The following is a 14,987-nucleotide window of genomic DNA, read 5'->3' as shown; positions in this document are numbered from 1 at the left end:
TCTCTATCTCTATCTCTATCTCTATCTCTATCTCTATCTCTATCTCTCAGCCATCAGCCACTACCCCTTCCTGCTCACCTATTTCTTGCCGCTCTTTCAAACAATTTCCTAGTAATGAGATTACTCAATCTGAAATGGAAAATCTGTGCTATACGTGCGACGTTTTTTTACGTCAACGATGTCTTTACTATTTCCATGAATTTCACCTCTTCATACGAGTATTATCCTAAAATTTTTATGCAACTACAAAACGATGCCAGCCACTTTTTCATGCTGTCAGCTTGGGTGTACAACAATGCGCCTGCAACGTAGTAAGGAATGGCATGTAAATATGTAATGTTATGAGGTGACATAAAGCCATTTGAAAGCCCACACGCACACATGCATACTGATGAGCATATAGAATAGCCTTACGTAAGTACGCATAGCACCGCTTTGCTCCTTGGAGAGGGAGGTATAAACGTGTAAATTCATAGCCACCAATTTATACATCTTTGTATAAGTACATACATATTCGTAGCATATACACATACATATATTAGACCGTGTATGTTTGCATACTAAAGTAAAGTTTTTATAATCACCACCTCTACTTTGAAAACTATGCAGCTTCGAGTGGAATTAGGCTTCGTAAAAATTTCCGCCCTATTCATTCACTAAACACCGGCAACCTTCCAAGTCTTCTTATTAATGACGACCCGTAAAAGGTGATCTTGAGAGCTATTTACTTAGGTACCTCTTCCAGGCCTTGGAGAAACATACAACTTATGCCGAATTTCCACTGGGCATTATACTGACAAAAAAATGTATGCCGTTTAAAAAATGTCGTGTGGAAACCGACATAATGATTATTTTTATGAACGTATGGCGCTGGTATTTTCTAATGTCCAACATTGTCATTGTCAAAATTTTGCCATTTAAATTTTAAATTTAATTACAACAAACGATTTACAATCAAAATTTTCTTCGCCGACATATCACACTTTGAGTGACGCCTAAATTATTTCGGAATAAGCTTTCACAAACGTTTTTTGCGACCCAGTCTAGTGTAGATGTATGTTTATATGTACATCTATGCATGTATATGTGTCCCCATTGCTCGAGGGTTTGCTGAAAATTGCGCATTCCCTTTTAAGCTAAATAGCTGCAGAATGCTATTTCTTTTGACATTTTCGCCAGGCAACATATCGCCACACAGAGCTTTAGGCGTTTTACATATATACAGCCTTGGCCAAAAGTATTAGGATGATTTTAAAATTTTTTTGTTTGTTTATTTAGTGTTTAATATTTTTTATACCAGCCTATGTAGCTCATTGTCTAACAAATAATGTATAAATCCAAATTCCATACTTGTGCATAAAAATATAAAATATTCTACATGTTTGACACCAAAATTTAAAACTTTTTATTCAGGATCTTTAAAAAAGAATTTTGTTTGCAGTTTCTTAGCCTATTAAATTTTAATATAATAAAGTGCAAGAATCTGGAACTATATGTTCTTTGTTAGACAATGAGCTAGGCTTGTATAAAAGATATTAAACATTAAATAAACAAACCAAAAATTTAAAAAATCATCATATATTGGTGCGCCTGATACTTTTGGACAAGGCTGTAACTACGATTTTTTTCATATGAACACACATACCAAAGGATATATGATTATTGTATTAATTCTTCAACAAAATTGTGAACTTGTTTATCTGAATCTTTTGAAAATTTTAGTATAACAAAGTGCAAAGTGTTTCGAGCAGCTAAGAGTAAGGGTTGATTTTTAAATACTTTTCTTTTGCCGCCGGTCTTGTGTTGTTTTTTTTTTTGTTTTTCATATAGCAAGTGCAATTTATAATAACTAACGTTAAAACTTATATGATTTTAGAAAAAATATAATATTTTTACTTGAAAAACATTGTGAATGTTTAAAAAAAAGGCCAATACGTGAACACTTGTTTGAGTCACTGCATGTGTCTGGTCTGTTGTGTTCTTTTTGGCCACTACTTCCAAGTACACTTCAATTAACTTTTCACGCGTTTGTTCTCTCTTTGCTTCAGTTATTTGTTTTAGTTTATGACTCTTTTGTTTTCTTACATTCTTTACTCTTTACGCAAATCGCCATTTTGCTGGTTATTTATTAAGGGCTTGCTGAGAGTTGGTAATACATTTTGTTCTATTGTTTGTAATAAAGTAGACCCGCATAAAATGCACTGGTCGCTGTCCTATTTTGCCTGTTAACTGTACGAATGGGTTACTTTACGTATTTACGAACGAAGGGTTATGCATTCTGAATATTCGCACTTTTATGTAGTTGTGGGTTAAAATGTACAGATTTTTCAAATAGGAAGCACTTCCTATGCTAACAAATATTTACTTTTAGCCAATAATATATTCACGCTGGAGTGTAAGTAAGGTGGACGATGGAGTGTTTGCTAGAAGCGATGTTATGCTACAAAATACATACGAAACAACAACAAAAAAAAAATAACGAAAATCTTAACACAAAATTGAAGACCTTTAACTGACCTTTCCGCTGGGCATAAAGTAATTTCCTTCACGTTCACATTACCAATTACCCATAAATAAATATTTAAATACACACCCATACACCACCCTTCTGCGCACCCATTTTTTCTATTTTAAGCACAATCCATAAAATTCTGTGAACTCATTTGTGCGAGTTGTTCAGCTTTACATTACTTTCGCACAAAAGAAAAACCAAACTTCTCAGTGAAGTACAGTGAAAGGGAATGCCGACAATAAATCCACCACTGGCGCAAAAAGCGCAATGAATTATTTTCCATTTTTATCCGACCAGCGGACAAAGTGCGTCAACGGCACTCAATGCCGATGACAAGCAGCAATGGGGCGGCAATGGGGCAGCATTGAGCGTTCGAGGAGACGAAACTGTGAGATGAGTGAGATGAGTAGCGGGCAACAACAGCCTCCAGTTTTTATTGCCACCCCTTTTGTGTGGCAGGCGTATTTGCTACTAAATAAATACACCCGCTTTTTTTTCGTGAATTAAAGTGAAATTTAAATCTATTTCAAGCACAAGCGAATTCCTACGAATAAGCCGAAGGGCGCGAGCAGTGAAAATCGCCTGAATTTCTTTGTGTTGCCCAGTGCGCTGGTGGAGGTCAGCTGCTGAGTTGGAATCGGCACTGTTTTCAAGGAATTCACTGTGATTCGCGTGACATGCGGAGAAATTGAATTTAGTTATGAAAAAGGTTCCTCATTTCACGTCACTAATTTTTCTAGTACTCCAATAAAGAGCGGCGAGTGAATGAAAATAGCGCTTGTTTAATATTAGAGCGATCCGTATAATTAGTGGATACTAAAATAGAATGGCAGTTTTAAAAATGCTACATTTATGGCCCATAATTTAAGGTCTTTTAATTTTTCTTTTAGGTAACAAAGGTGTTCCATTTATCAAACAATTGCAAATTTTCCTCGACCGCAAACCTATTTTGTAGTTACTTAGGTATTAACTCGAATGCTAAAGAAAGATTTCAAAAATTCACTAAAAAATTTGCGCAAATTTTTTCTCTGATTTCAGCAATTTTTTTGTTGTTTTCATTTAACATTCACTTAACAAAAATGTCGAAGTCCAACATTTCTGAAATTCCAAGCGTTTGTACTTTTCGCTTGACGTGACGGTGACTGCAGCAACCAATCACGCAAGCAAATAGCATTCAATAATACAGGGTGAGCAATAAGCGACGTATGAAATGTTAAAAATGTAAGTAAGAAAATACTTTGATAAATTTCGAATTTTCATAGCAACCGCCAGATTTTCAAAACCATTTTTAATTAAAGTTTTTTATAGGAATCAGAACAATCGCAAATAAAAGTGAAGCAGCGACTACTCCCTAGTACAGATACTTCTTATGACAAAACTGAGCACTAAGTGGAACTTTCTTCGTGAAAAAAAAAAAATCTATATATATATACATGTATACGAGTACTGAATACTATACAGACTTTTTATAAATTGTTATGAATATCTTTGGCCTTTTCTATTTTTTTTTTGTCTCAATCTTCACAATGCACCCTATACGATTGCATGCAAGGACCCAGAAATTCGTTGTGGCAGGCGTACATACATACATACATGTGCACATGGATACTTTAAATATTTTCAAATAAAAATTCTTTGCTTGCAACAAATTTCGCACATAAATGTCAACAGCCAATGCATACAAAGTATCCTTTGAGGAAAAGTAAGCAGTACCAAGGAAGTGGAGATGAGTTTTCAAGTACATAGCAGTAAACTAATATTGCTACTAAATATTTATTGACAAGTAATAGCATGTACGTGCAATCTTACACACGTTCAAGTTGGCATATATTTGAACAAGCCATTTGCATTGTATTTTAGTGAAATGCCAAAGATTTTTATTTTTACAGCTGGTGAACTGAATTTAATTGAATTTGAAAGCATAGCCTTTTAAAAAATATTTGGTCCTATTTTATAACAGAAATTTTAATTGAAAGGAATGAGTGCATGTAAGACTGTTGTTGCGTTGAAGTATCTCTACTGTAGTGGACTGAAATTTTGTTCTCAAATTAACATTTTAGCACCTGTTCAGCCTTTAGCAGCTGTAAGTTTTCACTGTGCGCGCTTAAGGCATCAAAATAAGATCACTAACATGAATAAGAAACAGTGTTGATATACCCGCCGATATCGATAGCAAACAGAATGAAGAAATCGATAACGATAACAATATATATACCATAATTTACCACATTTCGAGGTATTGATATCGACTACTAAAACGAAATCGGTAACAATGATTGTACATAGATATACAGTGCCTCAAACAAATGACCACGTGTTGATTTTTTTTTATTTCTATTTTTTTTTTTGTTATTATTCTATAAAAATACCATCCAAGCTTTAACCAAGAATTTAGAAATCATAGTTTCAAACTTTATAGAAAATTTACTAAAGTTCAAAAAATTTTCAACAAAATTTCAACCTTTTAACATTTTTGTGTATGCAGTTTTATAGCCCATCCAATGAAGTGCAAGTTTCAACCGGCAAAAAGATCGTGGTGGTTTTTGAGAATTTTTTTGGAGACTGCTTTTGCGGTTTTTTGAAGTGTTGTTGCTAACGGTCTCCCGCATTTTATTCCATAAGAATTCATGCTCAAAAATCAACGGGATTTTTAAGCCGGTTGAAACTTGCACTTCATTAAACAAAAACGGTATAGATTATAAAGCCGTATACTTAAAAATTTTCTAAAAATTCAGATTAAAAAGTGGAAATTTTGATGAAAATTTGTTGAGTTTTCCTAAATTTTGTACAAAGCTTAAAACTTTCATTTATATGGTTTTGTTTAAAGCTTGGATAGTATTTTTTATAGAAAAATAACAAAAAAAAAGTTTAGCTCGAAAAAGCAATATTAAAAAGTTCAACACGCGGTCATTTGTTTGAGACTCTGTAAACTTAAAAATATCATTATTATAATCCATATAATTTTTAGGTATCGTCATCGATAGCTATAACAAGAACAGTAACTATACCGATGACAATATTTTGAGACATTAGAGTCTATAACATTTCGAGATATTGGAGATATACTGGGGCTTTCGTTTATTGAGGGAAGTATGAATGCGCAAACATCGGGGTTTCATATGTATGTATGTATGTATGTACCACATGTGACGAATCGAAGCTACATATGTATCACCTACCTGATAAAGAATAATTCCATTTCAAAGCAACTAACCTAAGACCTTATGACGTTTTCACTTTAGCTTTCACTTTAGTATGTTCTCCTAGTTATTATTTTTGTTTTCATTTACTTTTGTTTACCCCAGCGCCAGCGCCTGCGGTAACCACCAGTGATTTTATTGCAACTAAAAGTATGATAACAATACACAAGAACAATCGTAATAAAAAGCAGCTGAATTTACGTGCTGATAGCAAAAATCATGCATTGGTTATAAATATTTACGTGTTTTTCAAACTATGCTAATCGTAATTTCCATAAGCTCCATACCAGCTAGGCAAAAGCTTTAAACAACGCAGTGCGTATGATGTCATTGTTGTTGGGTTCAATGCCATCGCAGCGCTAAAACGCAGAATTTATTCGCAAATGTTGAAATACAAAAGAATGATATATTCCGTACATACATACATATATATTTGAACATGAGCTGGCAGTCGGTAGGCGTGCCGACGCAAAACGTTCCACTCCGCTACACTCAGGTACTAACGCTGCTGAATTGGCGTATATTCGCACATCTGCTCAATTGTTTGTACATATATATACGCATGTATGTACATACATACTTACGTGGGTATGTATGTTCAAACATACTGATAAACATGGCATTATATCACGGAAATAAACATAGTAGAATATTAAGCTACCCTGTAGGAAGTTGAATGCTTCGATCTAAAATAAAATTTGGGCACAACTTGGCTGAAAATGTCCAATTTAAAAAATTTTTGGATAAACGATAGCATTTATTATGGTATACATAATTTGTAATCGCTAACGTTGTCATTATCGATATTGCTTTAGTTATCGTCATCATAATTCTTCTTGCTACTTTATCGTTTGTTTCTTATTTTTTTTTTGTTATTATCTGCTATCGATAATTATCGATTATAATCGAAATCGTGAGTTTTAAAACCACCTATTCGCATTTGCATAAATTTTTTTATCGTAATTACTATCGATATTGTTATCGCTATCGTTATCGGCATCGTATAAATACATATTTTTAATGCTACATACTTTTATTTTTATCGCTTTTGCTATCGATATCGCCAGCTCTAGCATTATCGGTTATCTTTAGGCACTTCTTAGCAAGTTGTCCACTTAGTGCAGTGTCTAAATAGAAATTTACACATTTATGTTTGTATGTACATAATTGCTGAACTATTTGTGTGTGTGTAACAACTGGCACCACCAGGCGTATGAGTGACAGTCACGCTGATGCGATTATTGTACAAGATTAAGTTATTAAGCTTCCCAGTTGCGGCGCGCTCACGAAATGACAAATGAGTTTAAATTTACTAAAAGCTACGAGTCATCACATTGTTAACTGACGCAGTTGACTGTACAAACATATCTGTATGTATGTATGTATGTATGTACATTTATACCTACATACATGTTTGAATATTCGTCGAGGTGACAGGTAATTTGAATTATTAAGTGATCTAAAAGCTTCTCTGTGTGGTGTGAAATAAAAACAACAACTTGAACAGTGCATTTCGCCAACAATTTGATGAATCAGAAACAGCAGAATCATTTACGCAATAATGAATGTTACAGCTGAAATAACGAATAGTGGCATGGCTGTACTGATGGCCGCCACCTGTACTGCCAATATGTACATACTTGCAATTTTAATGTATCGTACATATGTATGTATGTACAAATATATGGGACAGCAGTTAAACCAACGCTTATCCTTGACACTTAAATGAATTTGAAATTGTGTGAAAAAATGTTCAGCACACATGCCATATATGTATCTATTTCTATCTATGCATATGGCTAATAATATACAGGGTGTCCAAGAATGAGACAACTTCTTGTGGTGGCCACCTCTCTCAAATCCCAGAGAATAATATTTCAAAAAAATAAAAATAAATTAAACCACCACACCCACAAAACAGGAGTTCGGCGCTCCTCGTAAACGTCGACAGGAGCTAGAAACTTCTTCTCAATTAGAGCCAGAAACTTCTTCTCAATTGGAGCTATTGCACCGCCGAAATCTGCTGGCGCAGCCAAAATCTAACTACGAAACAAATATGTATTAGCACTAAAGTACCCCCAATCCTTGGTACAGGCAAGGTCTTCTCACCAAAGTGTAGCAAGTCGGGATTGCGAAAGGACATAGGGCCAGCTTGATTACCTGCTGTGGGGCTAAAGATTTTACTCGAGTTCACCTTAATGCGGTCATCTAGCCACACCGATTGAGAGTGAGTCAAATCACGGCGTATTACTTCGTGAATGTGCCAGAAGGCATTCGACGGGTAAGGTCAATAATTCTCGACTTCGAAATGGCATCATACGGAAAGGCCGTGGAGTTCTTATAAGATACGATAGATGAAGTCACCCAAAAGCTCGCCTGAGAGCCTTAAGATTGCGATACATCCCCTACCAACAGGCCAGCGTCAATTTTACACATAATTGGTGAGAGCCCATTACAGAGCAAATCGATCGACTAGCAATGCAGCCATTCTACCGAAGTTCGCCAACAAGGTGGACTATTTCTTTATAAAAACTACCGCCGCGGAAAATCTAGTTAACTTTGTGGCATTCTTTTAAAGTTCGATATCGAATAGACGCAGGTTATCGTCATCATTGACCAATAAAAATATGTATCTACAGTATCGTTTATATCAATAGCACGCCATTTCAAAGTAATATTGTTTGCCACTCATTTTTATTTATTCCTTTTTAAGAATTTTCAATTGAAATGCAGTTCATTCTCTAACAAAACTCAAATTTAAAATCTTGTAGAAAACTTAAAAAAAAATCTGCAAATTTTCATCCATTCTTAGAAGTGTTGGAACATTTTTGAGTAAGCAATTTTTAAGAACGTTCAATTTCAGTGTAATACGTTTCAATTGACGAAAAACTACCGTTGAGTTTGATATTTTTTTGTCCGTTTTGCTTCCATATAACGAATAAACACAGCAAATTTTTTTTATGGAAAAAAAACCGCACACCTTCGGCAAAAAAACAAATCTAAAATATCAACGGTAATTTTTTGCCGCTCCAAACTTACTCTTTATTGCACCGAAATTGAATGGGATATGAAACTTCATCCTCAAGAAAATGCTAACACTACTAAGAAAAATGTTTGAAATTTGCACGAAAATTTGTTATTGTTTTTTTTAGTTTTGTTCAAAATTTTATACTTGGGCTTACATGTATGGATGGGTTTTGTTAGAGAATGAACTGTATTTCAATAAAAAAAATTCCTAAAAATACATAAATAAATAAACATAAGGGATTCCTTCTTAGGATAAGGCGCAGTAATAAGTACGTAAAGATATTATGTATGTATATCAAATTTTATTAAAAATATGTTCCTTATGTTTTGGGACACCCTACTGTATCTATAGATTGTACGCGTTTACTAGTAACAGACATGCGGTCGCATGACATTGTACCTCCATTGCGGCATTACGCTCCAGCCTTTGCGTTCATAACACACTCGCTTGGCTTGACTAACGTGAAACATGCCACACTGCAGTACAGCGACTACACGGACTCACCGCTATGGCCAAGGATTTGTCGGAAATGCTGCTGGATATGCCAAGCTTATGTAATGCACACAGACGCATACACATATCTACATAAAGGGAAATTCCATGTCAAGGCGGGCAGTTCGTGAATTTTTAATGGCAGATCTTATTCTATTAGATGGCACCAAGAAACGAATGCCATTACCGAAGCCCAATTTCGAAAATTCCCTTATTGACATAACAGCAAGGAGAGTACAACCATATTTGCTGTGCTGTACAAGGTAATAATTTTCACTGTACACATTTATATGAATAAACATATATACGTATATGTATGTATGTATATGCTTGTATTTGTATTTGACAAGGATGTAGTAAATTTCAGACACTGCGCGGCGGACTAGAATTTTTATTGCTCAACACAACTCCATACTGACCTAGAGGCGAGAGATATTTATGGTCAATTACAGCATACATAGCGCAAAAGTATATAACAACTCTTTATACGAATATATATGTATGTATATGGAAACCAAAATACATATGTGCGCCTGCATATGCTGTGGAGCTACAAGTGATTGGTGTTCCTATATATACATAAGTTGTGGATAAGGCAAATATTTATGTAGAAATATAAAATAAATTTGTATAAAAATAAAGAACATTTAGCTCAAAGAGGAAGAAGAGTAATACATACATATGTATGTATATTTTACTAAACGATAAATTGGCAAAACACGTAACCAGCAAATAGGCTGCACTTTTTATCAATCGACACCTTCAGAAGGCGCAACAGCTCAGTAACTGTTGCGATTGCACGTTCTGATGATTCGTTTCGGATAATTTGAGACAACATGTTGGTGTGTACGTTTGAGAGTTGAATTTGACAGTTCAGAAGACGCATAACGATCACTGATTTTTTTTTTTAGCAACGGTTGCGCTCAACTGCTGCGCCTTGTGAACCTACCCACCCAATCACTATCGCTTGCCATTGCCAGAACTAAATACCTCAAAGCATACAAGTACTGCAAGTATTTGTAACTTGTTGCTCGACGCTGCTGCCAACTGAACGAAGCATATTTAGCTGGATGGGTGGCTTGACATGGCTTGGCTTGTCTTGGCTTGGCTTGGCTTGTCTTGGCTTGGCTTGGCTTGGCTTGGCTTGGCTTGCTTATGTGTAGCTAGCTGGCTGTGTACGTTATGACATCAGCATTGACATTGTGGGCGGCTTTGGCATCCACATAATGTTATGCACATAGCGTAAAAACAATAAAATACAACAAGAAAAAGAAAAAGAACGTCACCCACATCTGAACAAAAAACAAAGATAAAGCAACCACGGCAAAATCAGCACAGCAATGCGGCAGCAAAAACTGTCAACAACAGCAAAAGCGGGCAGCATCACAGCGAGCACTTTTGCGTATCTATTTATCGATTTTTGCATTTTTTTATTGCATTTGTGTATAATCAGTGAAGCATACGCACAAGTATGCACATACATATTTACTTACTAACAGAGACAGCGCGATAAACAGCAAAAGCAACAAAAGCGACAATGATAAACAAATATTCTTGCACAATATGTTACGCTCACTTTTCACATTTGTGTAACCTGTAACAACACCAAGTGATTGATGAGCTTTTAGTTATGCATTTATTTTATACGAATTAGGAAATCCCGCTCGCACACTTTTGTGGTAATTTTCTTTAAGCTCATTTTTTTGTGAAAAGTTTTAATTTAAATTTTTTCTTGGAACTTGTTGATTTGAGGTATTTGTTTGCCGATTATTATCAGCAGTTATTTACGTATGTATGTCTATAAGTATTTGGCTACGGAAACTTGTATTTTTTTAAGTTAAGAAATAAAAAGAATTCCAAAAGCTCTTTTCAGCCGTAAAGACTTTTTTTCTGCTTTGCTTTATGTTGGCTTTACTCATAACTCTTAGTTTTCAAAATCTTTTAATGTGGGAATTACATAAAAAGCTTTCAAAAGCTCTCATATTTTTAGTTATTTTTTTTTACCTATAGGCACTATACAAAACTTCTTTTGAAAGCTACGTTCGTTGAATCAGAAAACTTTTACCTAAATAAAGTGTTTTATAACCAAGACGATCAGAGAGAGATTTAACTCTATGCCCGCCAATGCAAAACCGACAGATGGCTTTAAAAAGCTTCTTTCACGGGCTTTTTTGGTGTTTAAAATATTTTTAGTAACGAACAAAGTTTTTTTTTTTGGACGGCGGTTATGTGGGCCAGTATTTGACAGCGAAATCTGTAATTCTCTGCCCGCCCTATTTAAATAGTACAAAAAGCTTTTAGATGATTTGGCGCACACGGCTCTCTGAAATGGCTTCAAATGAGATATAGGGACTTATTTCGGTATGACCTCTAATAGAGTCTGATACTTATTTCTGTAAATTTCCCTTAAAGCCGACGGAATGTCCACTGACTCAAAAAGCTTTTATTTTGAAATAAAAACATAAAAGCATTATTTAACTTGTCTTCTACTTACATTTCTCTAAACTGGCATTGCAGAATTTCAACGCGTCGTCGAGCAAGTTCATGTGCATGTAGCTGGCCGCGGTTTCGTTATTCTTCTTCGCCTGCAGGTCGGCGCCCCACCACTTTTCCACCAGACGACGCACCAGCACGTCCGGCATGAATTTCATATTTACTGCCGTACCAACTATTGAGGCCGCAGCTGCACCACCACCACCACCACCACCACCGGATGTCGAAGACGCCATAGTCGTAGTGGCTGTAGCCGTTGTTGAGGCAACGGTCGCTGTCGTCACTGTGGGTAGCGGCGCGGCCACTGGCGTCAGTTGCAAACGACTTGGTGCAACAGTGGTTCCGAAGCTTGCGCTACTGCCGGCCGCAATATTACGTGCTTGCAAGCGTCGCATAAGCAAAGGATTATCACTGCTCGGCGCCATTGCACGAACGCCCGAGGCAGCTGAGATAGCCGCATTTCGGTTGACATTCGCTGTAGGATTAGCGGCTGTTGACAATCCAGCACTTGTGGATGGCATTATGTATGCGTTTGCGGTGGATGCAGAGCTTACGCCCATCGACGGTGAGAACACTGTTGCCGTTGTAAGCGTTGTGAGTGTCGTGCTGGACGTATTCGTATAGTTGCGCGCAATGCCACTCGATACCTCGGATACGAAGTCGTCCAGACTGCTGCGCGGAAACTTCACATGGCAAATATTGCACTGCGTTATGGTTTCGCAACATTGCCGACAGAAAGTGTGGCCACAATTTGTGGTCACCGGACAACGCAAAATGTCGCTGCAGAGCGGACAAAGCAGCGGATCATAATCTTGGCTCTGCGTCGGGCTTGGCACACGTAATAGTTCTCGCGTAGGCGAATGCATGTCCGACAGTCCCGCGCCAACTACAGCATCCGGCACCGGCGGCGTGTTGGCGGTGACACCACATAGCACGCCACCTGCGGCGCCACTCCAGCTGGCCGCGTTGCGCGCATACTTCGCTTTCAGCGCCGACTCGAGCGCAGTACTTTCGGAGAAATTTCTCACTCCCTGTGCTGCTGCCGCAACTATTTCCGTAGCAGTTCCTTCCGATTGCGCGCCCATTTGACGCACGTACGTGATCAGTGCGCTCGCGAATGTATTGAGACGATCCAGCGGTATGCAGCTATCCAACTGCTCGCTGGCGATAAATGCGTAGACATCGAAGGCCTCCAGTAGGCTGCCGTAGCGCGTCAGAGACTCGGCCAACAGATAGTAAAACTGCAAATTGTTGCTGGGCGTGAGCGCGATAGCGGGCGCGTAATTTACACCAGCGGCTAAAAGTTGCGAATGGGATCCTAATGCTGTTGCGGGTTTGTATGCAGCGGCAAATTTGCCGTTATTACCCTTAACGCACTTATTGCTGTAGTTCGCGGCGTTGCTGTAATTTTGGCGCGCATGCAAATGGTGTTGCGGATTGAGATGCGCGAAGCGATCCGCTGTGGCGGATTTGCTGCGCTTGGCCGCCTCCACTTGGCGGGGAAGCGCAGGCTTGGCGGCGGTGCGCTTCACGGCGCCGCCGCACACTTTGGCGGATAAGCCTTGCGAAAGTGGCATTTTGCAGCTGGCTTTGCGTTTGCTTGTACTGAAAAGATTGCGGTTGTTGTTGTTGTTGTTAGCGCTAGCGTTGATGTCGCTGTTGTAGCTGTGCTTTCTTGTGTGCGCGCTGTGGGGTAACACCACCCGAGCGAGGTCACGTATGCAACACTGCCGTGCGGAGGCGGTGTTCACGTGGAGGTTATTGCACTGCGCGCACAGATGCGTCACAACAACGTCGTTCTCGACGTTGGCGATGCGGACAATTGCTTGCTCTGGATATGCCAATAACTTTATGCCGTTGTAGTTGTGTGGCAAAGTAAATTGATGTTGGTTTTGTTGTTGCTGCTGCTGCTGCAGGCAAATTTCAGTGAGCGTTAATTGTTTTATTAAAGCGCCGCCAGTAATGATTGGATTTTTGTTGTTGTTACTGTACACTTTGTATTTGTTGTTATTGTTATTGATTTTAATTTGATTTTTAGAGATTTTGTTTGTGTTTTTCACTTGGTTGCTACTTGCTTTGTTTTTGTTGTGTTTTCGCTTCTTTTTGATTTGATATTGCTCAGTGGCACTTTTTGACATTATTTGTTGCTTTTCACTGCAAGAATTTAGCTTGTTTGCTGCTCCTTATAGTAAGCAGAAATTTTTCACTTCACAGATTCACAAATTCATGGATTCCTCTTTTATCGAAAATTTTTATGCACAATTTTTCATTGTAGTGCTGATTGGAAAAAATTTTCACGTTTGTAGCCGCTGTTGAGAAAAAGAAAATAAGAATTTAAAATTTCTTTATTTAAATCTTTCACCAATATTTTATCAAAAATTTTTTTGAATTACGACGCGCCTGGCAAACACTGGTTGGCTGCTGGAGGTGCTCAGTAAATATTTTGAATATCTACACTATTTGGCTTTTTTCTTAGCAAAACAAAAATAAAAAAAAATCGCACAGTTACGTAAAATGTTAACCAAATACCTAATTTGAATTTTCGATACAGCCAATTGATCTAACAAAATTTTGTATTTTTTTTTTTTTTGCATTCCTGGAATTTGTTCTCGAAATCTTTTTTTACTTTAAAATTATTTAGAATGTAGCAAAACCAGCTAATTAAATACATATGTAGCTTTAATAAATTCGCGTGCAAACGAAATATTTCTTCACTTCGAATTTACGTAATATTTACATAATTCTTTTGTCACTCTGCTAGCATTTTTCTAACCACATTCTTACTATTTAGCAATTATTTAACCAGCATCACACATTTGTTGTTGTTGTTGTTATTGTGAACTAAGTATTCCAGTCAGTTGTTTGTCATTGAAGTGTGTTGTAGTCTAAACTATATTTCGGTGGCCAATTTGTCCAGCTGTTGGGAGTTTTTGCGTTGCTACGTCCGCTTCCGACGACTTCAGCGCCGTATTTGAACTCTGAAATGTTTGGAAAAGAAGAATTTACGTAACATTATAAAATGTTGTTTCAGTTTCGGTGGCGGTTGTTGAGGTTGCTTTAGGTGCTACAAATACAAATGCAATTACAAATACAACTAAAACTAACTGTATTATTTCTCAATTCCTATAAGTGTTAGTGCGCGTACATATATATGTACATACGTGTAACAGTTAGCAAAAGAGAAGCAGTGAGTATATTGGAAATGAGTACAGCGCCAGCCCAGAGTCAAAATCTCATAATCGTCAAAACAAGTCAAAAACCA

The 14,987-nt window shown here is 37.2% G+C and overlaps 1 protein-coding gene across 3 annotated transcripts in view; it reads right to left on the bottom strand.

Annotated features, from left to right (window-relative positions):
- Positions 1–14,726, bottom strand: part of LOC118748106 — a 56,231-nt gene extending 41,505 nt beyond the window's left edge. Inside the window, exons 1-2 of one of the 3 annotated variants that reach the window (XM_036482414.1) lie at positions 14,463–14,726; positions 11,727–14,034 (exon numbers count right to left, since the gene is read on the bottom strand). In XM_036482414.1, coding sequence (XP_036338307.1) covers positions 11,727–13,863 — 2,137 coding nt within the window. In that variant the 5' untranslated portion in view covers positions 13,864–14,034; positions 14,463–14,726. Of the gene's footprint in view, positions 1–11,726; positions 14,035–14,462 lie in introns of those variants that run through there. The other 2 variants (XM_036482413.1, XM_036482412.1) reach the window with 2 other exon arrangements.
- Between the last annotated feature and the right edge of the window lie 261 nt (positions 14,727–14,987).

This window comes from Rhagoletis pomonella, unplaced genomic scaffold, assembly GCF_013731165.1.
Source record: "Rhagoletis pomonella isolate Grant_MI unplaced genomic scaffold, Rhpom_1.0 Rhpom_scaffold_00012, whole genome shotgun sequence".
Lineage (NCBI taxonomy): Eukaryota > Metazoa > Arthropoda > Insecta > Diptera > Tephritidae > Rhagoletis > Rhagoletis pomonella.
The sequence above is the reverse complement of the archived record's forward strand: the minus strand, read 5'-3'. Positions and strand labels throughout refer to the sequence as shown.